This window comes from Sander lucioperca, chromosome 1, assembly GCF_008315115.2.
Source record: "Sander lucioperca isolate FBNREF2018 chromosome 1, SLUC_FBN_1.2, whole genome shotgun sequence".
NCBI lineage: Eukaryota > Metazoa > Chordata > Actinopteri > Perciformes > Percidae > Sander > Sander lucioperca.
The window spans coordinates 42767786-42795627 of NC_050173.1; the positions used below are offsets into that span (position 1 = coordinate 42767786).

At 41.7% G+C, this 27842-nt stretch overlaps 1 protein-coding gene and 1 long non-coding RNA gene across 2 annotated transcripts in view; one reads left to right on the top strand and one right to left on the bottom strand.

Annotated features, from left to right (window-relative positions):
• The window catches only part of spata5 (spermatogenesis associated 5), a 127486-nt gene that overhangs the window by 35503 nt on the left and 64141 nt on the right, over window positions 1-27842 (top strand). The window contains exons 13-15 of the mRNA XM_031317199.2: window positions 1077-1130; window positions 1384-1463; window positions 5617-5743. Of these exons, the coding sequence (XP_031173059.1) occupies window positions 1077-1130; window positions 1384-1463; window positions 5617-5743 (261 nt within the window). The remainder of the gene's footprint in view (window positions 1-1076; window positions 1131-1383; window positions 1464-5616; window positions 5744-27842) is intronic.
• On the bottom strand, window positions 3171-16812 carry LOC116062504. The gene is made up of 3 exons (XR_004108014.1): window positions 16690-16812; window positions 6573-6578; window positions 3171-3181 (listed from the first exon to the last, which is right to left on the bottom strand). It is a non-coding gene; the product is annotated as an uncharacterized LOC116062504 (long non-coding RNA).

The window sequence follows — 27842 nt, forward strand, 5'->3', positions numbered from 1 at the left end:
AAAGCTCAGTTTTTACAGTCCACACTAAACCATGAGTGAAAATCCTGGTGTTTTTGAACGTATCCACTCTGGAGATCATAGTCAAATAGCTCAGTTTTGGGGTAAAAAAAAACTTTTTAGTGTGGATGGAAGGCAGAAATGGAGTGTTTTCTCCATGTTTCTCTCATTTTGTAAAGTGTTTTCATATATTTGTGTGAATGTGGTCTTGGTAGTGGTGATGGTAGTAAGAGAGTAAAAGCTGCAGCAGTTAATAGTAAAGTAATTGTGACACAGTGGCAGATATATCCAACAAAAAGTTGCATCTTCTAACAAATCCAGCTGTCCATGTTGCACATACCGGTATTGTTGATCTAAACTAAATGTGGTGCTTTGTTTTGGTCACAAGTTTTGCCTTTGAGAACATGCCAAAAATCAGATTTAATTTGATGTGTACTAAGAGCAGTAGTGGTAATAACAACAGTGGTAGTAGCGGTATTAGCAGTACTATTGTACCATCAATGGTGTGGAAAGTAGCGAACATGGTACTGTATGAAAAGGTTTCAGTGAGAAATTTCTTCATTTGCCAGCGGAACCACAGATGTTACACACAAACATAAACCAGTGAATATATGACCAGCACTGTGGAATTACACCACACACACCCTGCTGTCCTTCATGACGTTCCCACGCTGTGTTATCAGTGTTTAACTCTGTTGCTCTTTTTAAGCTCCAAAAGACGCCACAGAACAGCAGCTGCTGCTCAGAATGTTAGCTCTCAGTACATCCCATCTACAAACATTGTGGCACTGAGTAATACTTCACAAAACATAACCAGGATTAGTCAGGAGTGTCCAGAAGATGATGTCAGTTACTTACTTTTTGGACTTACTGCTGCTAGATACTTTAAACTCAGCCTCAGTCATCATCTGTAGGGATCTGTTAGTTCAGCATACCTTATCTTTACATCATGAATGGAACAAAACATAGCACTCTAGCTTGATTATTTAATAATATAATGCAGTACCTAGACATGTTTTCAGCATGTCAGTTTTTTGAGCAAATTTTACCACTCAAATATTTAAACTTGACTTTTTTAGGGTCCAGAATTACTGAGCAAGTATGTTGGAGAGTCTGAGAGAGCTGTGAGAGAGGTATGTACATTTGCCTTCCATAACCTGATTATTATTATTATACGATTATGCAAGCTGACATTCTTTCTGGACCACATTAACCATCCAAACCATTTTTAGTTGCTGATGTAATGAACAGATGACCTGAGATGTAATTTATGACAATAACGAGTGCTGTATTTCCCGTGTGTGTTTGTGCTGAGAATGATTCATTGATCCTGTTAAAGATTTTTCCCATTTTCCTCTCCTCTATTGTTGCCAACACTGCCTGCAGGTGTTTAGGAAGGCGAGGGCCGTCGCTCCCTCCATCGTCTTCTTTGATGAGATTGACGCTCTGGCCAGTGAAAGAGGAAGGTACGTTACTTTTAACACCATAGAAAGAGGTCTAGAGTTAGAAGAAAAGATGCCAAGAGGCTGCAAAATGAACAGGGGAAAAACACAGACCCTGCCCACTTGATGAATGTCTCTAAAAGTTCACTGTTGGCCACGGCTACTGTCCACTGTTCACTTTTTTCAGCACTGTGGTCACTCATTGTCCAGCGATGACAAATCATCGCACAGTCATCGCTGCGGTCTGCTTTAATTTACCATCCCGCGCCTGTGTCTCAGCTCGTCTCACAAAGATTCACTTATGAATGGATGGAGCAAACATCCCAAAATGTCTACATGACTGCACTATCAAAGCCAGCCACTCGGGTTCCCATGGTGTCCTCTTAGACTTTTGCGGCTTTTCGCTACCGGCGAACACAGAACTCAGTCTTGTCCGGAGGCGCTTTAGTGGGATGGCACTGGGAACATCTGTGGCTTAAAGGAAAGAGGACGGGGGGCGGACAGAGGACACAGACCGGAGGCACACAAACACTTCATTGTGCCCGTCCACGGCAGATGGGGAAGGCCAAATATGCAGCATGCTTCCTGGTAAACCAGTCGATGAAACTAAATGTTGTAGGAAGGAGCACAGAAAGGCCAACGAGCTGCCCCTATAACTTCTATATGGGAGCCCTCGGTCAGATGCTTTATAAGATACACAGCATCTAACACGTTACACATTTTGTTTTTGTTAAAAGTCCCTCCCATCATGAAATGTGGTATTATATCTTAACAGTTTAACAAAAAAAAGTATTGGATATGTAAATGTCTAACTTTTCTATACTATTCCATCTCACCTTTTCTTATTAGAATCACCACCATTCATTCAAATTCTCATCACAGGATTTCTTAACACAAATATGTGTTAAAAAAGAGTTTGTAAATGCCAGTAACTCAATCCTCTTATTGTTGACTATTTTTCTACCCTTATATCCTAAACGATTAAACCATTTAAACTACTAAGCTAGATAAGCCAGGCCATTCAGTAGACTGCACTTTGGAGTCTGCATTGTTTCCCGAAGCAACCTGGCACATCGTTTTTGTACTTTGATGATTTGTGCAGTCTTGACTCACTTCCAGTGTACAGGATACAACTCTATTGCAACTTGTCTTCATCGATCAGTTTTCTGTCGGTGGAAATGACAAGTCATTTTTTTTTTTTTTAAAAGTATGATTGAGCCCCCCTCCTTATCTTGATGTTTAATTTTGCGAATGTACTCGGATCCCCCACCCAGCTGCAGCCAGCTTTCACCAATAATGCAGTGCAGCGTGAGAGTTTGCCGGCTTGCTGCGACAGACGTGGGGCTGGACCCGTGCCTCCAGGCCACTCGCCATTTTAATATTGCACTTAGCGCTGATCTATAAAGGTTATTTATTGGTCTCATTCACTTCCTGCCATGTTTAATCAATGAAGTGGCTCGCGGACGCCAGCAAGAATTCAAAACTGTTGACACAACCAGGCAGCCTCTGTTGTAGTGTGTTGTGTTTTTTTTTTTTCTTCCTCCCTCTCGAGGCAGGAGATGAGAAGCACCTGTAAATCTGTCAGCCTACCTGCCACGAGTCTCAACTGGTGGAATGAAATGAAGAAGACAGAAAGAAGAGAGGCAAACTAGGGGAGACAAAAACAAGACCGTGAATGCTAGAAGCAGAGACTGACGGATGAAAAAAAGACTGAATTGAAAATAAACTGGCTGACCGAGAACCTAGAGAAGATAATTACGAGAAATGAAGATTGTTGGATTTGGAAAAGAACAATGAAAAGAAAGTGAAATGATTCAATGAAAGTCCAAAGTGCTTTCTCGCTCTCGCTCTCGCTCTCTCTCTCTCTCTCTCTCTCTCTCTCGCTCTCTCTTTCTCTCTCTCTCTCTTTCTTTCTCTTTCTACATTTCTGTATTTTTCTTCTCTCCCTCCCTCATTGTCTCTCTGTCCCTCCTCTCCTTTTTTGTCACCCTCATCCTCATCTTTCCCCACTCTCTCTATAGTGACTCTTTTTCTGACATCCTCTGTCCTTTTGTCTCTTCCTCTATTGCTCACTCTCTCTCTCACCACCTTTATTCTTTTTTTCCCCTCACATATTTTTTTTTCATCTCATATTCTCCCTCTCATACCCCTTCTCTCTCCAATTCATCACTCTGTCCTCCTCTCCCTAATCCCCTTCCCTCCTTTCCTTTTCTCCCCACTATCCTCCCCTCATGCAAACTTTCTCCCCCTCTCTTTCCCTCTCTTACTCTCCCTTCATATCTCAGTGACAGAGCTCCTTTGTGTTCCTCTGCGGCCTTGTCTCTGCTAATGACGTCTGGCACTTCCGCTGGCCCTGTCAACAGAGACTGTGTGTGTGTGTGTTTGAGCTGAGAAGGGTGGCTGTCTGCACTGCGCTATGGAAAATAACCTTGTAATACAGTGGCTAACACATTGATGAGTTTCTTAAAAGTATAAGGCTTGTGATATTCTACATTATTTTTTACTTACTGTAAACAAATCCTACTAAAAGTATTGCTGGTGTAGGCAATCCCTAATATTTGTTATTCCTCTGTGCCATAGAGCTCCATTGCTAAAAAAAAAAAAAAAAAAGATTTAAAAAAGCATCAATGAGCAACACTGTTGCACTGGGTGACATGTTCCCTCATTACCATGAACACACACACACACACACACACACACACACACACACACACACTGTAGTTTATGCTAAGTACACTGTCCTGCTGCACCAAATACTCACTAGAGCATCAAATGTAAATTGCTGAAAATAGTTCCCATCAAATGCACTATTTACTCCTGTTTGCAAATAACGACAGTGCCCAGCTGTTAGGGAATTATTTAGCCTTTTGTTTTGAAACGAACCATGAAATGGCACGCTCACTTTGTTTGATCATTTCTTTAACAAATTAGGGGATTGTGGATCTTTTGCATTTTTCGCAAGAATGTTCCATTTATCATCACAAAGGGATCTTCACATGTTTTATTCTTTTAGTCATCTCTAGCACACTAAAGAAGGGCATGTCTCTAATTTAAGTTATCTGTATTACGTGAAATGCATGAATGCACACATGCTTTCCTCTTCCACATCACATCGAGGTCATGGGGACACAATTTGAATCCTATAAGAACAGTTACCCTATTGAAAGGCAAAACGGAAATACATTAAATGAATATGCGGGCTGTCACTTGTTATTTATTATTCCAACTATCATTCAAACATCACAGAATTACAGTGTATAAGCCATCAGACAGTGACTTGTACTCTGGCAGGGGGCGTAGCTTCTTCTAAGTTACCTGTTGGCTTGTTAAATGAGTTGCACAGTGTCAGTTTTACAATGTTGGGGAGAGGCAGTTATTAGAAATGGGGGTTCATTTAATGAAAATAAGAATTATGACTTTATATATTCTATTTTGCACACACAATATCTTGTGCTGATCTTAGAGTATGGCCATCTGGGTGGGATAAACTCCAGCATTTCCAGACTTTGCTAGATTGGCAGAACAGAGGCACTACATTTACAAGTCCAAACAAGGTGACATATTTGTGAACTTTGTCTAAAGGAAGGCTGCTTTATTTTGAAAGAGATGACGTATTTTCAGTTGCAGTTCAGTCGTACGTCATTGGCAGGAAAGCTCACTTTTGCTGCCAAAGCCTTTTCTTTCTTGAAGAAGAATTGCACTAATGAAAGAACCTGCCATGAGACTGTCAGTGAAACTTCAGAAGTTCTCTACAAGCATTAAAAAACTGGAGAATTTTTATCATTACGTAATTAAAAAAAGGACTTCTGGGAGCAGGACATTGCATGCTGCTGCTACATATTTGTATAATCTCTCATTCATCCATCACACATTCATTTCCATTCTCTTTCCCTCCATTATTCCATGTGTCTCTTTTCTATACACATTTCTTCTTTCCACCCTAGTTCCCTACATTTCTTTACAGTAGGCTGTTCATCCTCCCACCCATCCACCCATCCATCATTGATCTGTAATTCATCAGTTTACGCCATCAATAATTTCCCCAGTTTCTGACTAATTAGCATATGTCCCTTTCCCTCTCCATACAAACATCCATCCACACATCAATCTCATCTCTGTTTCCCTCTCTTTGGATCCTGTCCACTCATCTGTCTTGTGTTCCCATCCACCCCTTCAGCTCGTCGGGCTCCAGTGGTGTAGGCGACCGGGTCCTGGCTCAGCTCCTGACAGAGATGGACGGCATCGAGCAGCTCCGAGACGTCACTGTGCTGGCCGCCACCAACCGGCCCGACATGATCGATAAGGTAAACATACGGCAGCTCTCTGTCTTTATCTCCCCTTCCTCCTCTTTGGTCCCTTATTGATAAGGTTGAGGAGATGTTGTGTGTTTGTCTCTCTTGTCTCCTCCTTTCCCCTCCCTTCCTCTGTTGTATATGATTGATGAGGTTAAAGGTCGCCTGCTTCGGTCCGTCTTCCTCGACTCTCTCTCTTTGGATGCTGTCACTGCATTGTCTTTGTGCGGTTGAATTCGTCGCCAGAGTGTTTTGTGTGTGTGTTTTTGGTTTTCAGGTGCAGTGTTTGAAGTCATTTCGGAGCTTTTGTTCTATTAGTTTGGTGTGTTCGGCTAAATGGTGCCAAATCTCTTTATGTCCTCTTCCAAAAGATCAAATAGAGAAATAACTTCAACACACTAAAGGTTTATGAGTATACGGATATGGCTGTTTCCATTTGAAGACTCATCAGATTGAGTGTTAACCAGACTCCAGAAATTATGTTTTTACAAGAACACCAGCATCTGTCGCTACCTTCACAACATTCATGCTTCCCACACAATTTATCCTAATTTCTTTGGTTGCCCATCGACTTTTCCACGGGTGCAACCATGAGATAGTCTGGCTATCACCAGACCAAGCTCAATCTTTTAAGATTGAACATTAGTCTGGGGAGTCTGCTCTGTATTTTTTTACTGCACAAGGCGTGATCAACGGGCATAGTTCAAATGACTCTGTACGCAATTGGATAGTCCTTCAACCAATCAGACCAACGATCCGGGTGACATAGCAGCGACAGCGGCATCAACGGGTTGCTGCCATGGAGTGCTGCACTTCGGTGGCCGGCTTGTTGAATGTAAACAAAAAGCTGCTTGTTTGCTTCTCTAACGCCATCGTGTTAAACCCGCCAATAGCGTGCCAGGTGGATAAGCCAGTTTGTGATTGGTTCCCGCAAATTTGTAACGGAAGCAGGATAGATAAACGTACAGGTTTCCAGCCTGAGCTGCAGGGCGAAATCAAATCGCCGGCAGATCGGGCTGGGTTTACCCAGTCTAACCATGATACTGATATTTATGGTTTTGAGTGAAGTGTCTCAACAACTATTCTATGGATAGCCATGAAATTTAGTACAGACGTTCAAGACCTGCAAATACCTGCAAAACTAATGACTGTCTCATTAGTCTCAGCTGCACTTTGTTTAGTGTAAGGATGTTAATAATTAACCGTTTAACTGGTAACTGACAATAAGAGTTTTGACCGATTTAATACTATCAGGTAAACAGTTAAAAATATATATTTTCTACAGTATTTAAAAAAAGTTTGTTGTATGGTAAATGAAAAACAGGCTATACAGTCTATTTCTTAGCTGCTAGTTAACTTGCTAGTGCAAACTTTGTGCCAGCAAGTTCCATTTCAAGTTGTTGTTTTTTTAAGTTTGTGGCTCTCTGCTGGATGGTGCTCACAGCGGAGAACTACATGACACATGCCACTATATCGATGAGAACTGGCGGGTTAAATCTGCCGTCCTACACACACAGTAATCTATGCCAGGCAGACACACAGCTGAGCTGACAACCTCGCAGGTGGATGATGTGGAGACAGGCTCGGACATATGCTCTACGGACAGCTGCGGACTTGTGTCAGTCGCACGGATATGCAAGCATTTCCAGTAAAGTGGCAGCATGTGTCCACAACAATGCACGCAACATTGTAGCTGCGCGACCAGTACAAGCCTGCAGCTGTCCACAGACGCAAAACAGGGAAAATATCCGAACCTCCCGTAAGGGTGAACTGGGACTCAGTTGGCTGCTTGTCAGTGAACTGTTAGTAATCGGTTAACAAGGGTCGGCTATCGGTCTTTTTTTTTTTTTTTTTTTAAATCAGCATCCCTAGTAGCTAATTAACAAATGTTAGCCTGCTTACATGCTAAGTCAAGTTGGTGAACATCAAGTTAGCATGAGGATGCTAGCATACTGACGTTAGCATTTAGCTCAAAGCACTGCATTTAATAAACATTTTTACATCTCATTTTCAGGTTCTAGCTACAGGTTGGGAGCATTAATTGGGCCCAAGCAAAGCCAAAGAACAACTACAGCAGAGTAACAATTGCACTTCTCATACAGTCAATTTAAAACTCACAACAGGTGGGAGTAAAACATGCATCTCTTCTTTCTATATTTTCTTCTTTCTTACTTTCTTACTTCTTCCCCTCCATGACAATTACCCGCCTCCATTTTCTATTTTTCTACCCTTTTATCTCCTTCTCTTCCTCTTCCCATCCACACAAACTTTCTTTGGTCTCTTATCCACCCATCTCCGTCCTAATGAAATTTCCTGAGTGCTGATCAAAGACGGAGTCTGTGCCTTGTCAAAAAGCACACAGGAAAGGAGAATGTTGCGGTGCTTTTCAAGCTCCTGCTCAGGAAGCCAGCGAGTCTCTGTCTTTCTTCCATTTTTTGTTTTTTGGGTGTCCTCTTTAACTTACTTATACTGTCATATTGCTTATACTGGAAGGAAGTGTTTTATTCTGAAATAGCATATCCATTATTAAAATATAATAAAGAATACAGCACCTAAACTGACACTGCATTAAGCGATTGCTATTAGACTTTTTCTCTTGGTGATATTTTTGTCCATCATGACGATCGGTCATGAAAACATTTGACTCACATTCTCTATAAAAGAGATTTGGAAAATGTGTTTGAGATGATTTCCGTCACACTAAAGTTTTTAAGAAAGCTTTCAGAAGCATGTGCTCCTTGCCCCAATTGATAAGCATTTTAAAGTAAAAAAAAAAATGAATTTGATTCATATATTTTATTCTTAAGATCGTATGTAGACGTAAAAGTGAAGTAATTTTTTTTCAGTTATCTTACCTAATCTGAATTTCACTTTTAGCAGTTTCTCATTTGCATGATTTTTGAGACATCAAATTACCGCAGAAAGCCAATTGTTATCAAGTTGTTTTAATGCACTGACAGTACATATGCAAATCACTGAACATCATAACCTTACACTTTGAAGATAGAATCATCAAATATGTTGAGCTATTGATGATCAATTTAAGTTGAAATTGATGTTTTGTATTTAAACCATTACATATTTTCCTTATCTTTTCATTTCCAGACATTTGCCACTCCCTTACTCTTTCAGCTCTTCCATGCAAACACAAAAAATATAGATTTTTATACATAACAATCACAGATGTCAACTTAAAGAAGCGCGTCAAGAGGCGGCGCATCTGCAGTTGTTTTATGTAAACTGGTAACCGTTCACTGCAAACGTATCAGCACTTGGAGATACTCTTCCACATACAAATGTGGGGTAACCCCCCACCCCAAACCCAATTTCTAGCCCACTTGTGGAGAATTGATCCATTGCTGTGGTAGGGGAATGACAACAACTTCCTCCACCTCTGCAACTGGTTGCTGGCTCATTTCAAACTCCATTAGCGTTGAGGCTGCTGAGAAACTGTCTTGAGAGTATGTTTGCATGTGTGTGTATATCTGAGAAGAAGGAAAGAAAAAGATGCAGAAAGAGGAAAAGAGAGAGAGAGAGAGAGAGAAATAAACTCTTAACAGTAGGGAGGGGGTCATGCCCCTGTGTGGACAGATGGGAAACCCCAGGCGTCCTTCCACAAGCCTCCCTCTCAGGAAGTGGTCTCCCGGGCAGCTGAGAAATCAGATTACCTTCTCCCGCCTGCACCCCCTACTGTGTGTGTGTGTGTGTGTGTGTGTGTGTGTGTGTGTGTGTGTGTGTGTGTGTGTGTGTGTGTGTGTGTGTGTGTGTGTGTGTGTGTGTGTGTGTGTGTGTGTGTGTGTGGCAAGGTTCAAGTAATTTGAATGAGAAACCTATTATAAATGGGGAACGGAAGCTGCCAAATGGACAGATAGGCACCCCACATTCACCCACCCCCTACGGCTTGAGCACCCTACGGCTTACCGCCCCTTTGCCACCATCGACACTGACTGTCAGTTCACACCGGAGATAGGCGGGCATTTCCATACCAATGGTAGGATATGATGGGACAAATGAAGATTAATGGGGCGCTGGGGTGTCAATGAAGTCATTGTCGACTCTTGGTGCAGCAGAGGAGGCTCCTGGGGGCCTCAGCTGTTATGATGGACAGAGTGGGAGGGATGGGGAGAGGAAGGGAGGCGGAGAAAGTGGCATTTACTTTAGTTTGAAAGGAGCAGGCCCAATGTCCATCTTTCAACCACTGCTGCAGGACAGTGTTGATTTCCTCTTATCAAGTTTAAACAAGGTTGTTTTGAGTTGGGGAAACTCTTGCCTCATCTGATTTAGATTCTGCAGCACTTTTTTCAATCTCCGGAGTTGTATTAATACCCAAAGCCTAACTTTTATTTAACTAAGACATCCTGTCCTTTTGCACAAAGTCGTCCAACTTCCTCTGGCCTTTGTATTACATCAGTGACAAACATGACCAGGTATGCAACAACATACAGACATAACGTGACTAATGCAGCTGAATCACATCCTAACAAACGGAAAACAAAAGATAACGAATAGATAGTTTCCACACAAGCACACAAAGTCCCGCCACTTCCTCTTGTTTTTGTATCACCTTTGATGCATGTTATGCACAATATTCACAGCTACAGAATAATCTGTTCTTGTGCCAAACACATACACACATTTTGCCCTCTTTACCTTCACAGCATCATCTGCTCTTTTGGGGAATAAAGTAATGGTCCAGTGGGCAGTGTCCATTCCTCTGCATGGTGACATGTCACCAAACACCCCCCCCCCCCCCCTTCTCGCCTCCACCTTAAAAAAAAAACTTTACACTTCCTCTTTCCTTTGTATTGCGCCAATCACCCAAGCCCACCTCTGACCTGCTGTGACAGGGCTGTGGTGATTGATTAGCCCCACCAGGAATATTTATCCTGCTTGTTCTGTAGGAAGAACCCCCTGTCACTCTGTTTGTCGAGCAGCTGTCCATCTAGTTGATTGTACAAACAAACACACATACACACACTCAAACAAGATGTCCCTCTTACCGTTTGTAGTTTGTCTGTAACCACATTTTGAATAATTTTTCCTCCTTCAGTTTGTTAGTGTTGGCGGCATATTCCTCAGGAAAGATTGAGAGTGTTGGATTGTTGTTTCGCTGAATAGCCTATTTGTTTACCCTAATGTGCGCTGGGCTTCATCCATGCTATCAGGAGGCAGGAGTGCTTACAGTGGAGAAGATTACTTTCAGATGGGTCTTTGTTTGGGACCAGAAGTTCCCAACTGGGCTCTTATCAGAACAAGGGGCGAAAACAAAACAGAAAGGCAATAGAATTAGAGTTGAAAGGACAGTATGTCTATCCTGAACAATTAACATGGCTGCATTTCACAGTTGTCAATGGATGATGAGACTCCAGGGCCTTGACACTTGTGATCTCATATAACAGTTACTATACATTGCAGACAAGGAAAGAACATAGAATGTGTGAAGGGTTGCAACTACAGGTTGACATTTTTTCAAATTACTTGTTTTGTCTGACAGACATCCCAAATATATTTAGTTTACAATGATATAAAACATAGAAAAGCGGGAAATCTCTGTTTTTGAGAAGATGGTGCTTTCAGTCCACTAGTGGCATGCCTCTATGGATAGCAGTAACTAATTGTGTTAGCTTAATAGCAAATGTTAGCATGGTTAACATGCTGAACTAAAATGGTGAACACAGTTAAACCCGCTTAACATCAGTAGGCTATAGCCTTGTCATTGTGAACTTTTATGCATGCATATAGGCGTTAGCATTTCAGTTCAAACACGACGTGCCTAAGTACAGCCTTACAGAGCTGCAAGTGTGACTATAGACTCCCAATCATGTTGCTGTATAAATGTTTAAAGTTTTTAGCAAATTTTGAAAACAAAAATTAGGCCACTTCCTGGTGATGGAGTTGTCTGTGTCGACTAAGCAAACACCATCTGATCTGAAAAGACCTTAAGATGTGGTCGAGGAATAAACTGTCAACTTCAAATTAGCAAAATTGTTGTCACTTACTTTACTATAAAATGATCTACTGACCATTTCAGCACAGGCTTTTTTCTAGCCTTTGATTTCAACCACCATTTGTTGGTTAAGTTTAACTTTGCAAACAAGTCACTTTGGATGCACAAATATCCTCTTGAGGACACAAGATCACATCCTTCTCAGCTACTGATGAAGTGCTTTCAGTAACAATATTTTATAAATATAGGTATTATTAAACTATAATTATACAGACAAATTGTGTCCCGACTGGTGAGCACAGTTGAACCACCTACAAATGTCCTGTTTCCCAGCGTTATTTACAGTATCTACACATTTCACTCACTGTGTTGTGGATGAACTTGTGCCAGAATGCTGTTTGAGTCACCTAACAGCCCTCCAGGTGTGTTACCATGTTGGAACAATGACAACAAATAAATGGCTGTAACACCTTCCTTCCTGGGAATGCTGTTTGCCAGATGTTGCCGGATAAAACGCTAAAGTTAGCTCTGGTCTAATTATACAATGTTGGAAATTGCTCAATTGCTGATCAAGTCATTTCTTTGCTTGTACTGTATGCAATCAGTCTTAACATGGTTTTAAAGATGTAAAACAATCCTTTTATAGAATGCTAAACATTTTAAAACAACAAATTGTTTGTTATCTCACCTTCCACTGCTTCAAAATACCTTGTCCTTTCTATCCACTCATGTTCTGTGTTAGATCTGTTCACATGCTCCTCCCTCTGAAAATCAGACCCTTGTACTGTAGTGTGGCTTCTGAACAGGAGATGGTGCCAAACTTGACATGTGTCAGTTATTTTGACAATTATGATCAATACTGACAATTCCTACAGATTAAAAGCTTGCCAGAATAATTGTGAATGCTTAGAAAACCTACCCCTAGGTTATATCGCTCAATGGATAAAGTGAGAAACCTATGCTGTTAGGGGTTTAATCCCCACTGAGGACATAGTATGTACTCAAAGTGATACAGTGTAAGGCAGGTAGATAAAAGTGATGACTAAATGCCAAGATGTAGCCAACTTTCTTTGTGGCTAGCAACAGCAGGAAACATCACACTAACAAGAGGCTGAATGTGATGTCTCAAGGAACTGTGTGGTATTATTTAATATTCTGTAGTTTTGGATTATGATACTTTGTGCAGCTTGTGCAGTATCACAGCGCCACATTTTTATGTTGTCTCTCTAAATATGGCAGTTATTTGGTTGTTCTTTCTATTCTCCATTTTTTCTGTCATTCACTGAAATATAGCTCTACAGCATGATGTACGGCACTGAAACATGAGCCCTCGTGAGATATTTTATGAGCCTTCATGGTCTTGTGGTCTTGTGTCCCAACACATGCTTCCAGTAACACCCGCTAGCATTGTAATTGTGCAACATGTGACTATTTCATGGTCACTATTTATAATTCTAATTCATGCTTGTTTTTACAGAGTTAGTGGTCCTTTTTAATCTTAAGACCCACAAAATGCACCATTTATATCCATTAAGTGGGCCTCTCCAACTGTAATTTATAATTTCATGCACACTGCAGTGCAACTGGCCCCGTGTCTTCTTCTTAACAAGCTTGTCTGTGTTGATAAAACTGCATTCATTTATAAAGTCCTTCTTTTGCCTACTGAGCTTTAGCCGGAGTCATACAAAGTAAATACCCGACATCAGGCCAGTTTGAGCAGCCTGAACATCTGCCAGTGTTTTCAAGCCAGTCTGGACGTTGCTAATTGTAATCACAGTCAAATTCCACCAGACTGTAATTAGTGGGCCACTTGGTAAATATTCAGGCATTAGCTGTGCAGCTTTGATTTTTTTCCTCTTGCATTTAGAGCTCACATCACTCTGTGTGTGTGTGTGTGTGTGTGTGTGTGTGTGTGTGTGTGTGTGTGTGTGTGTGTGTGTGTGTGTGCGTGCGTGCGTGCGCGTTGCAGATTAGTTGTGTTTAGCCAATGATTTATGCTTTTATCACTTGCCTAGTAAACCAGAATGACATTCATGAAAGTGATATTGTGACTATTTAGAAAGTGACAAATAACTTATAAATGATATGAAAGAACATTACATTGACTCTCTTACACTGTGTTGTGATTGAAAGTCATTGTTGTGTGACACAAGGGTTGCAGCTAACAATTCATGGTTGATTAATCTGTCGATTATTCTTATAGAGTAATCAACTGATCTATTAAATATCAGAAAACTCAAAGTAATGTTTTCAAATTGCTTGTTTTGTTCTGGAAAAATTGCCAAAACCCCCAAAATGAGACCAAGTTGAAGTGGTAACCCCATCTGACTCCAAAGTAAAGTAACCTACAATGTGTGTATCTGATGCTCATTGTGATTTTGCTTATGTGTGTTGGCTCGTTTAAATACTAAATATTGTACGTTAAGATTTAGTCAAGAGAACCTCTTATGAGTCTTTATTTGGCCTCACACAAGGGCATCGGAGGATCCTTAAAGTTTTCTCCGTGAATGCCTTTTGTTTTGCCTTTTCTTTGGCAGAAACCTCCACCTGAGCCATGCCTCCACTCAACAGGAAACAACCCTTAGCTAAAAGAGCGACTATAAGCCAGCCAGTCAAAACAGGCCATATTTTATTTTGTGTTGGACTGACGTTATCATCTCCCAAGCTTTGCTCTCTTCTCGTGACGAGCCAAGCATGATGGAATCTCTATTGGTGCTGTCTTAAAGGATAAGAGCTTATTCACTGTTTTTTTTCCTGACTGCACCGTTCTAAATAGGGCCCTGCTGCCACAGTACAGGGTGTCCTGCTAAAGCTGAGCCGAGCTGTTGATATTCTCCACACTGTAGCTATTAGGGTCTCTCTGCTTAAATGCTGTGTTCTGTTTAGCTGTTTTCATTCAAAGTATTGTTCTTAATATTAACCACTAGCTGCAGTTTTGGTATTATTCTCTTTGCACAAACACTGTTCTCTCACCATCCTGTTTTGAGAGTATTTAAAGTATTTCCTGCCCTGGTTGTGTTTCAAAGATGCAGTAATGAGAAGGCAGAGTGAGAGTTTTGGCTTGTGGCTTAGTGAAGCTACAGTGGCAAAAGAAAACAAAAATGTGTGTGTGTATCTTTGCAAGCAAGTAATGGGATACCACCTAGGGATGGATGAGCTCTGGGAAGCTGTGTGCATGCGTGTTAGTGAGCATTGGGGGAGCAGGATCCCCAGGCAAGTATCAAACTTCAAGGGCTGTATTAGTATCAGCTTACACATGTGTGTGCATCCAAGAATACCACCACAAAAAGCCTCCAATCCGACCAGACGCTAAAAAAACCTGCAAGACCAGACTGACTCTGGTTATCTAGCCACAAAAAGATTTAACTCAGTGGGAGAAAGTGTAGTAGCAAGTACAACTGAGCTTAACAAAGTTCAAGTTTTTAACAGTGTTATAGGAATTCCTATTTTGATGTAATGTAGTATGCACAGTAGAAAAGCAGTCAGAAATGTCAGAAATACATATCGGGCACATAAACACATTTGAATCAACTTTAAGATAGGGAAAGAAACTGCTTGTGTCTTTAGCTGGTGATCAAACTACATGCATGTGTTTTATCCATTTGTCTGTTTCTTGACATAGTGCTCTCTGTGTTAAAGAAGTACAAGACTTGCTATTTGTAAATCAAAAGACACTGCATTTCCGTCAGCTACTCCTCTGTTTTGGTGAGCTAAAGAGAAAGACATGATGATGGTGAAGGGAGGTGTGTGTGTGTGTGTGTGTGTGTGTGTGTGTGTGTGTGTGTGTGTGTGTGTGTGTGTGTGTGTGTGTGTGTGTGTGCGCGCGGCAGGGAGGAGGGAGTGAGGGAGGGATCGGGAGGAAATGAGGGCTCTTTGTGCTCTGCTACCTGGCAGACATCTCCAGCATGTGTCGTCTTGCCTCTTGGCAAGCCGAGACCACCGGCGCCCTTGGAATGCTCTCAGTTCAGGAAATCTCGTTTATTCTCACAAATGCTACTCCTAACCCCCCCTCCTGCAATACTGCTGCAGAGCTAGTATATTTTCCTCTTTTTACGTCTCTTTATTGCCTTTCTTTGTTTTTCTTTTGTCCTCCTGTCTATGTGTCTCTACGTCAATGACAAAGATTCTTCTGTTCTCTTTATACTGATCCTTTTAACATGGCAGAGTTGTTATATAAAACGAGTGTGGGCAATGTTACTAATCAATGAACATAAACATGAATGAATTACATTCACCATGATAGCAGATTTTATCAACCCTAATGGGCACAATAGGGGCACAGTGGTCTTTCATACATTGTGGCTACCATCCAATCAGTTGCTTTCTAGCCCGCACATACTGTGTAAATCAGTATATTCTAGTTGCAGTGCAGATGATTAGGTGTTACAAAGCAACAACAGCAACACTGTGTTGCACTAACATGGAGGTACAGTGAAGCATTTGCAATTTAACAACAGATATGTCACAGTAAACTGTTGTGTCTTTATTTCATACATCTCCCCTCTACAGATAGGAATTCCATGAGTTGCTCAGTTAACCTGAACATTGTCAACTACTGTAGATAGCAGATACATTTAGCAAAGCAATGGTTTGTGCTAATTCTCTGTTCAGTTCAAGAGAGCTTTATTTTCCCTCAAAGGGAACATTTGAGCTGCAGTTGGCGGAACAAAAAACAACAAAACACTTTAACTTTAAATTCTAGCTTCTGGTAGATGTGTTATCTAGTGTGTTAGATGGCAGTTATGGTTAGTCGACACCTAGTCTATATCCTTGGTGTTCAACTTCCGGGATTGCTCCCATGTAGCAGGAAATTCCGCCAGATGCGTGTATTTCCCTTGTCCTTCCGCTTTCTTTGTGTTGGAATTTTACATTCGGTGGATTTATGAGGACTATGGTTAACTGCTCTAAGATCTCTGCAGGCTAAATTGAGACAGCTAGCTAGACTATTGGTCCAACCTGTGTTTTCTCTCACACGACTATTTTACAGCGGCTCTGTGCGGAGTTTAGTGACGATTCTGATTGGGTTAAAGAAATGCCAATAAACCAGAGCATTTTCCTCCCATACCCGAATGCTATTTGGAGTAGCCCTCCTTCAGCACGCTTTGAAGGAGGGTCTGGCAAAGCGAGATTAGTCAACACCTTGCTAACCAGCTAGATAGCTAGCTAACCATCTAATTACATAGGTCTATCTGGCTGTCTATCAAGCTGTCATAACAGTAACAAACATTATTTCTACTTTTTTCCTCACGACAAAAAATGAAATAATTGCCACTGTTGTAAAGTATCATAAACCACTGTGCAGTGTCAACTCATGGATCTATTACTCAAACTGGCCTCCCTGGATTGTACATTGTCTTACCGGTACCTGAAACAACATGAATTTGACATCAATATGATTCAGTCTTTGAAACACATCTTACGCTTATTAAATATAGACATTAGTTTAACTTTAACTGATTAAAAGGTAACTGTATGTGCCACCTTAGGGGACATTGGACAGTTTGTTTGTCTTTCTCTAGTCTGTGTAAAAACCAGGCAGTCGGAAGGAGTCAACATTCGCTACCATCAGGATACAGTCAGACCCACATACAGAATAGAAGCTGGTTAGGGGCCAACTAGGGGGGTGCAACAAATAATACCCCCTTTGTATGTTCCAAATATCCCCTGCTGAAGCTCCCTGAGCCCGGCTCTCTGCTCGGGGGATCCCAACACCACATTAAGAGCTTCTTACAAGTGGATAAGGTGTAAGTTTTGGGGGGATTTGAAATGGGAGCTGGAGGAGTGGGTACGGTAATGTCACAAAGGGAGCTACTAGCTAGTATATCTTTTTTTTTTTCCTGTGATAAAAAGCAGGTTTGTGCCTCCTTTTTTTGTTCACTTCAACAAGGTCCAGTGCCATGTTTGGAGAATGGCTAAACAAATGGGCTATTATTTGCTGCAGTAATTCCAGAGGTCCACTGGACAGGCCGGGGGAGTAACGGTATCCCAATGTATATCCTCTGCCGGCCTCAGACGTCTTCATCAAGATTTAAGTTACCCATTGTAGCTGAAATGAAATCAATCCCACCAGGCTCTTCTGTGAGGAGGACCATTTGGCTGTCAGAGTAGGAGTTGTGTTTCCATGTAGCTGAGCTGTATGTATACATCAGTGTTGGTTAAGCATGTGGTTAAGTAGATTCCTTTGGGCACTATGAGGCCTTTTGCTTTTTTGTGTTAAACAGGAATAACTAACATTAGGATTAGGGCTGAAACTAATGATTATTGACTATTTTCATGATTACTTTTCCAACCTATTCTCAAATCGTTGAATAAAAATAGCCATAACGATAATAACCTGATGATACATGTTTATAATGCCTTTTTTGTTTGACCAGCAGTCCAAAACCAAAAGATTAACATTGACATAACAAAAAAAAAAGAAAAGCAGCTTATAATCACATACGATGAGGCTGAAACCAGCAAATATTTGACAATTTTGTTTATCAACTACTTTTTGAAAACAAAGAATTTTCGGAATAATTGTTGTTAATTTTCGGTTGACTTATCATATGATGCTTTGTCTTGTTTATGTGTCTGTGCCTGAAAGGGGAGAAACTGATGTATTTTACATAAGTACTAGTTCTGTCTGGTCCATTAAAGTCAAGAACAACACAGACAATAAAAATGCTTTAGGAAATTTTAATGAATAAATTACGAATAGAATTTGGTGGTATGGCTCTGTTCAGAGGAGTCCCCTGACCTTTTCATGAGCACCATGAAAAAGCAGAGTCAGGGGACAGCAGCAGCATTAGGGGACACTCACACAGTTTAAGACTGGGAGAGCTAAACTATTCCCCCATATGAACAGAGCGGCGTATGTCACGTTATACACGACAAGGTGGAGCTGGGGAGGTGGTGGGTTGCGTAGATGTGAGCAGCAAGAAGTTAGGAACAAACTAAAGCGGCTTTAAGTAGGGCGTCCTGTTTGATTGTAGCCATTTAGAAGCGAGGGGGGTTGACCAGCTGGTGCGCTGATGCAGATCAGCTGATGCGACCGTGTTGTTGGCCAATAGCGGTTAGCGGCGCCTTGACTACTTGGCCTGCCAGAACTGACGCTGGACGCTCAATTTCTGTAAGGATCTGTAGTTGCTGTCCTTTTAAAAGGTGTGTTCATTCAACTTTAGCTGGCAACTTTGCACACTGGTTGCCCCAAATGTAAGCAACATAGCAATGTAACAAATACAAAAATGTTAAGCCACTGTTGGTTTGGGAAATTGGGACTATACAAGGACAGTGTCCTTGACCATACCTGCCATCATAACGTCATTTAGGCTAATAGAGATAATCTTCTTTACTTTGATTTATGCTGATGAGTTGAAACCTGGAAATGCGTGCTTACACTTGCTGGCACCGGGTTCAGTCCTGCTAAATCCTTCTGGCTTGCATCTCCAATACCCCATCGTCTTTGCTTCGGCCCTTCCAGAATGCAGCATTAAAAGATGAGTGCACCAGCCTGTCTCCTTTGAAAACTGAAATGATTTAGTCAATGATTTTAAGGAGAACTCTTTATGACGGAGCGTGACCCCTAAGGTCAGTTAAAGATACAACAATAATGTGAGACAGAAATATTTTTTGTGGTCTGTGAGGCCCTGCCGTCCTGCAGCAAGGACTTGGCAGATGCATCGGAAAGAGGATGACGGAGCAGTGTCACTTCATTTCCTCTTTCACAGGCTCCGCTTGATGAATGACCGTGTGAAAGGCAGCTGTTTCATAGGTTTGAGATTTTACCTCTGTGTGTGTGTGTGTGAGGGTGTGTGCGCGTGTGTGTTAGTGTTGCAAAAAAGGGTACCAGCGCTTCTTTTTTTTCCTGCATGTCATCTCTGAAGTCAGAGTCATTTATGGCTCTCAGGAAGTCCCCTGAAGCGCTCTCATGCCTGAATAAACCTTGACTCGGGTCAGATGGGCGATGGAGGGGGTTGAGAGAGTGTCACACCAAAGAAATGCTCTCGTGTATTTCTCGTGTCAAAGGACCATAGGGAGGTCCCATCCTAAATCCTGTTGCCTGAGAAATGAAAGAATTTCAGAGGCTGCCTGGTCCACTGTCCTCCGGGCCAGACCCCAGAACTAATCTCTTTCATCTCCTCTTCTTGCTGGCGGTGGGGGGAAATTGGTGGGTTGGGATGAGGGGATGCTACAATCTCTTTCTCCCCCTCTTCTTTTTCCTCCTCTGGGATCTTTACTTCTGCCGAGCAGATCGCCTTAGGGAGATGTGGCTGAGCCCTCCTCTTCTATCACCCTCCCCTATTTGCTGTATAACTCCACTGATCCCTCTGCATTGCTTCCCCACCTCCCTCCCTCTTTCCCTCCACTAAGCCTTCTCCCTTGCTCCCTCCCTCCCTCCCTCCTTCCGCTCCTCTCCCTCCCTGGGCCTCTGAGCTGGACTGCCTTCCCTTTGGCTTTCCCCTCTTCCTTCCTTCCTCAGTTCCTCCACTAATAGCTCCCTTGTTCCTGACTAGTCAGGGCTGCCAGTTGAGCAGTCATTCGTGGAAGATTCATTCGCGGCACGGTAATTGTAAACAGACAGAGAGAGCGAGAGAGAGACGTCAGAGCATTAAACCTACTGGTCACAGACAGAAAGCAGAATGGAGGAACTCCGTCTCTTTCTCGGACACCTAGTTCACCATATACCTCCTCTTTTTCCCCTCTTTCCTATATCTCCATCATCTTTATTGCTTATCCAGTTGCCCTTTCTACTTTGCTACTTTCCTCCTTATTTTCTGCCCCTCATAATTCAGGCACTACTTACATCCATGGGCAATCTGTGTCTTTCTTTACCGCTAAATGTTGCATGGGATTAGGTTACGCCCTCAAATGCTTAATAGAACCCAGCTACATGCTTGCTATGTTGTTTTGCTTTCCAGAAATGGAGTCACATGTTGTCTATTCCAGCTCCAGGGAGATGCATGCACCAATCACACAATGAAACAAATACAGATTTCCTTGGCTTTCAAGGCATTTAAATACAAATTGCATATCATGCAAACAGCTAATATTTTGAAATTCTCTAGACTGTCTAGAGAAGCTTAAAGCACAACTGCAACAAGCATAATATATTGATGTTTCCAGCAACCTATCTTATCAATAATCAGTAATTAATGGTACATAATCAAGCTATAACAACAAAACATGGAGTAGTTCTGTAAAATCCAAAAGCCACATATTACATCCCAGTAATTTTTTTTTTTTAAGATTATTTTTGGCCATTTTTAGGCCTTTATTGACAGGACAGCTGAAGAAATGAAAGGGGAGAGAGGAGGGAATGACATGCTGCAAAGGGCCGCAGGTCAGAGTTGAACCCGGGCCCGCTGCGTCGAGGAGCAAACCTCTATATATAGGCGCCCGCTATACCAACTGAGCTATCTGGGCGCCCTCCCAGTCATTTTTGTAATTTTATGTTATGTATCATGAGTTTTAACTCCACTTGCAGTTCAGGCCCAGCCTCTTCATCACTGTGTGGAGAATGTGATTTCTATGCAAAGTACATTTCTTCAAGTTGCCCCAGTAACAAGGAAATGCGGTTGTTGGCTGGTGGAAACAGTAACCACGAGAGAGGATGACACAAGGAATGTGTGTAAGTAAGAATCCAGCAGTGCCGGGCAACCAGACCTGTCCCTGACCTCGAATGATTGCTCCTTAAAGCCTGCTGCAAGCCGTCAGCAGCCAACCAGTCGCCTGTTGCTCTCTTTTCCCAGCTTTTATCTCCTTTTCCTCCTGTCCTTGTTTTGATTCAGTATTTTTTTTGGGTAGCACACCTTTCCCACACTTATCTCTCCAGCGTACTCAACGTCCAGCAGTAGTTGTTTGGGAAAAGATTTCATTGGTGTTATCAAACCAAGCATGTTTTGCAACCAATTACTTTCCAGCTGTTTTGTTTCTACTTTTTCTCATTCAAAGCCAAGTCAACACATGTAACAACTGAGAGATGTCCATCATTGGCTTACCTGTGTCCCATACCTTGCTCACACACCTTGAATGGAAAGCTACATGGGAGCATTTGCTCATTTGTGCTCTGACACAAAACCTCTAAAAGACCACAAACCTGGCTATAAACATACCACATTAAGCTTTAGCTTTGTGATGTCCTGTGTGTTTTCACTCAGTTAGCTTTTGTTGCGAGCAATAAACATGACTCAGTTGTTAGGTCATGAGTAAACATTTGCGTTCAGATAATGCACTTTCCATAAGCCATTATGAAAAGGGCTTATTGTATAGGCAAAAACTCAGCTTCAGCATGAATGGGGCATTCTATTTTCTCTCAGTAGAGTTAAATACATGTTCTGCATATGTACAAAGTTGTCTAATGACATGTTTAAAGTATAGGCAGGAAGTACTGAAGAAATTACTTGTTTATAAGAGGCAGTATTCCTTGCATTTAAAAAATGATCAGTAGGAATGATCTTTGACCTCACTTCAATGGTTGCTAATATCGTTGGTAAGCAAGGCATTTAAGCCGGTCTGTCACACTCTTTGAAACATGATATGCTGAATGCCAAGAATGTAAATACAGTGTGTATGGCCTGAACCCAAATTAGTTCCTTATTCTTCCACATTTTCAGAACAACTTGTGTTTACAACACAACACAGCGCTTGTCCTCTGGTTGGTCCCACAATCCGTACAGATTTATTTCCTTTAAAGAAATGTGGACAACTAAAAAAAGAATGAGGTTGACTGTTCTCTGCACAGATTTTCCAGTACTGCCCTTGAAAACGTTAATTTAGTGCCTTGATTACGGTGTACGGTTTCTCTCAAGACAAACAAAGCACACTAAATGCAGCATGGCCAATTGGTCCGATCCCGAATTAAGGCGGAGGGAACTGGAGAGAAACCAATTAGGAGACGGAAGCCACTAATTAAAAGCTGCATGCTCTACGGATTGCATCAATTTTATTTTCTTTAGCAATGGCCAGGGCCATAATTTCAGAGCTTGCTTGTACACCAGTGCACATTCCAGGACAACTGCTTTCAGTGTTTGGAAAGCCCTTGTGCACAGAGGCCACACTGTCTGTCTACCACTCTCCCTTGTTGGTAGTTGGTAATGAGGAAAACAAAAAATCACAAACTTGGGAAATTTGAAAAAAAAATGTTGGAGACTCAACATAATTCAGAATAGACGAGAAACCATTCACGAGACGTTTTCAAACAAGAGTCTGTTTACAGAAATGTTTCCCCTTCCTGGATTAGGTTCCATGGATTGCTGCCAATACATTTTGTGTGTTGTGAATCGGAGATTGCATTATGCTTGAGTGGTTTAGGTGGTTAACCAATACGCTTGCTTTGGAAAGCTGCAGGGAAACGTTGAGCACCTGAGGAAAGCCACAGGGTTGCTCTGAACACTGGGCTCACAAAAGACCCGTGCCTGTATTCCACGCTTCCAGGGTAGTGGTGTTCATTTGGCAGGGTGACCCAGAGCACTTGTCTTTGTGCTCTTTTTTTATAAAATGAGGATACACAAGGCATGTCCTGTTTTATATATATATTTTTTTTAATTTTTGTCAAAGTGGAGGTGCAGCACTCCCAGAAATAGGTAACAAAGTGAGCCAAAGAATCACAAACTATTCAAATATTTCCTTGGAAACGTTGCCATGTGATCAAAGTAACTATGTGGACATTGTGTACCACATGAAGAACATAAAATCAAGTCAGTGTGACATAAAATCTTATCAGGAGAGACTTTGAAAAAAAAAAAAAAAAAAAAAAAGTGCCCTTCTTGTTTTATATAAAGCTCAACTTCCTGATTCTATTTCTCACTCATTGTTTTACAGGTGATTACCTAACACCTCTTGGCAACGTTTCACCTCAAGCTGTTGTGTAACCAGTGTACATGAACCCTTATCACACACACACACACACACACACACACACACACACACACACACACACACACACACACACACACACACACACACACACACGTTTGTTTCACTATCTATGTGGGGACCCGCCATTGACATAATGCATTCCCTAGCCCCTTACCCTAACCTTAACCATCACAACTAAATGCCTAACCTTAACCCTTACCCTCACCCTATCCATAACCTAATTCTAACCCTAATCCTAAAACCAAGTCTTAACCCTCAAACAGCCCTCAAACCCTTGTGGGGTCCAGTATTTTGGGCCCCACAAGGCTGTGCAGACCCCACAAGTATACTGTATTCCCCGGTTTTTGGACTTGGAGTAAAACAAGCACACACACACACACACACACACACACACTCGATAAGAGCTACACTATTTTGGGAATTATTCAATTTTGTTGGCTTTATTTAAATGTTTGAAATATGCCATTCTTGTGATGCACAACAAGTCAAAGCAAGAAAATACACAAACATACTAACAGACAGATACACAACAGAGAGACACTTCTTTCATGACCCATCGCAATACACAAGTGTGTCCTGAGTCCTCTTGTCATTGCCTCCTTCTCAGCAGTGACTGCTGCGACACTCCAAGGACGATAAAGCCCCCCCAACCCTTTTCTCGATTGATGGAGAGAAAAGAAAAAAAAGAGAGGAAATAACTTAGACCTTGTCTCTTCCCTTCCATTTCACCTAATGGTTTTTCCAGACCTCCAACACTGAAGGCTGACCTTCCCTCTTGCCCTGGATTTTTCCTGTACCCTACACCTTGGATTTCAGGAAATGTACAAAACAGGATAGCACAGCAGAACATATTTTATTGTCAGTTTTCCTTTTTTTTTTTTTTTTTTTTAGGGACAAAAACACTTGAGAATCTAGTGACATCAGCAGCCAAGGCTGCAGTGTTTTTCCTTTTTGTTTTCCTCTGCACACAAGTCTTGTCTGCATGGTATTCAGATCTAAGTATAACTCGCCGTAATGTGATTGTTCAGCAATACCCAAACCTTACTTACTGACTGCTTCAATTACCGTATTTCAATTTGAGGCAGGTCCTAAATGCATGTTAAAATATAGTCATTGAATAGCAGTTATGTGCAACCTAGACATCTTAAAAAAAAAAATGTTTTGGTTTGCATTAATTTGATTGCATTTGTTTAGGACAATTGTTGAGTGCAAACCCTTGTCCAATTTTCAATAAAGCAAGGGTACAAAAGGATCCAAAGCAGGCAAACAGGCCTTGTATTACAGTTATTTCCAAAGGAGCCAACTGTCCCCGTATCGGATGTGATTTGCATGTTGAAACAGATGGGGCTAACGGTCCCTGAGCCCCTCTGTAATTAGTGGGCAGAAGGCCTTATTTACCTTTCAGGCCAGTATGGGCTTTGCTACATTGTTCAGGGTAGGGGTGCTGTTGAAAGCTTTACACACAGAGGTACCTGTGTCCTTTTCTTATGCTCATAGTCACAGTAGCCCCTTAATGAGTTCAAGATCAATTTTTGGAACATTTGTGTTTCCACCCAGCAGCACCCAGCCGGATAATAATTACACCAGCATTGCTGGCAGTATATTGTCATTTTTCTTTGGAAGAGTACCCCTCTAATTGTAACATGTTCCTGACATGGAATTATGGATTCTTAATTAAACTTAAGCTTTTTTAGAATTTGTTCTTGGTAAGAACAGCTGCCCCTCCCCCAATTTTTTATTAGCCTGACTTTGTCTACGTACAAAGCGACTCAATCCTATCTAGTTTTAGCATGTAGTTTCCAGGCATTACAAACAGTATGTCCACAGCGATAACACGTACAGATTTAAAAGCTGACACAAAGCTTTCCCATTCCTGTCTTCAGTGTATTTTTACTATGAATGTGTTTATTGGCAACTGCTGGTCACTGCACCTGTCACTATTTTCGGCGTCACCATAACTGTGTTGTACCCATACTCTGGACTCGCCCACTCTCCACGTTCCTTACCATGTTTGCTTTTCCCAATAATTTTCCCTCTCCACAATCAAGGGGGAATTATCTGTCTTCCGGAAAAAAGAGGCAGCCCACTAATTTTAGATTGACTTGATTGAGCCTGGAGGCCATAGGGATCAAACCCACATCCGTTGAAAACCAGGGATGCTAATTCTAACCATAACATACCAAACATATGTTTTGCTCTCCCCAAGCGCTGATTTGAGACCTGCTTGAAGCGGAGCTCCGGAGTTACTGCCTTCACCGCTGCAAAGGACCATTCTTTCTTGTGGCATGTTTTGTGGGTATTGGCCCACCATGTGTATATTTTTAGAGACCGGGTCGTGACACATGTACACGGACTACTTGTTCTTTCTTAAGGACATGAGGCAGTTACTTTCCAATGCTCGCTGTTTTTGTAAGTGTGAGCGTAGACATTTTATCGTAGCATAATTAATTTTCAGGATGTTGAACCTTCATTTGTTTACATTAAATGTGTGAGGAACCCTGTACACAAATACTGTTTGTACAGGGCTAATCACATACCCAACTCTACACCTTTAACTATTGATGCTTAACCTTTCATCCACATTTATGATTATTTAGGCCATGTGCAATTAGAATAGTTTATACTTGCCTCCTAATTCCAGAAATCTCAATAAAACAATCAACAGCTTAACAGTCATTTTAAAGGATTCTTTTTAAATTCAGCTCTATAGCTACACACTTTTATTGTTGGCTTATCAATCTTTCACTAGAATAATTTATTGTTCTCTTTCTTCACTTTTTGTCACGTGTTTAATCTCTCTTTATCTCTTATGTCTATGCTTTTGCCATTACATGGAGCTCCTGTTTTTATGGATTAATTTGTTAAGGATTTTCTGTATGCATACTGATTAGATAATATATGTTATCTAATCACAGTTTTAGTACATACAAGGTGTGTTCCAAGTGAAATGAGATCAGACATTGTGTTTCAATGTTTTCAAGGCCAAAAAAGTAAGGCATGCATGAAAAAAAAATTGCTGCACGTCAAACTTTGACGCTTAGTCATCCATCAAACATGCCAGAGTATTCATTATTAGAGATTTGTCAACAGCAGCAATACTGGGCTCCTCCAAAAACAGCATAAAGAGCATAACAAATGGTCAGACTCAATCTTAGGTGTCTTCAAAGGGATCCTAGTAATGACAACGTTGCTAGCAGTTTAGCCCTCAGGGTCCGCTGTGGAGATGCTTAACTGTGGCTAACTACCAGACCAATTACTTACAAAGACGACCTCAATACTGCTGCCGCAGGAACAATCCCAGCTCCCCCACATCCACCCGCCCGTTTGGTCTAATAACTCTAACCTACACCCTGATCCACTGTTGGCTGAAGCCCTCAGGCCATTCTCAGCTGCTTGTGTCGCCACTTTTCCTGTCAAGACTTTGTTATTACCATCTTTGGCTTGGGAAGCTGACATTTTACAATGTGTTTATTGGTGGGGGGATTTTGACGTATACAGTTTTCAGGGTCTTTTTTTCTGTTTCATGGGGGAAAAAATTGGAGGAAATCATTGTATGTATCCTGTAAAGTTTGAACTCGAAAGTTCACACAGATGTGAAATGGTTCCGTTAATGATACCTAAACATCCTATTTATGTTTTCCTGAAACGATAGCCCTGTTAAACAAGGATGTTTACCACAAAACTCATATTTGCTGTCAGTGTGTGATGCAGTCGGGGCTTTACGCTTGTATATTTAAGGTCATGCAGACACAAGACTTTTTAGGCGCCTGTTGTTTATTTGCAAGGCACTATACAACAATGGTTGTTTATGGATCGGCAAAGGCAGGAAGTGTACAGTATCCTTTCTGGGAAAGACACATAGCCAAGTGACTTCATTAGTCTTCCCGAGCGCGGCTGTATGGGAGGGATTTATCACAATCATAGTCAATAAGGGAAGTGAACTAGCTCACAGACTAGCGTACAATCCATCATTCTCTAAGCATGCTGCCAAGTCAACGGAGACTCCGCTGCAGTTGGTCGGACCGGCAGTCGTGTCTCATTCCTTGAGTCTTCTGCAATCCCCCCGGCTTAGTCCCCATCTGGCCAGCGGTTCCGTGCTAAAGCTGGGAGATGCGTAGGGCCTAATTCCTACACACTAAAGCATTACCGTCTGTCCATGGCCCACGGAGACAAGATGGTCGCCAGGTGTCTTCCTGCCTTCAAAGTGTCGGCATCGTTAATCATGCCCCCATCCCTTCTGCTGCGCTTCACATGTGTTTTATTTTCCTCAGCCCTCACCCCACATACACACCCTTACTCCTTGCT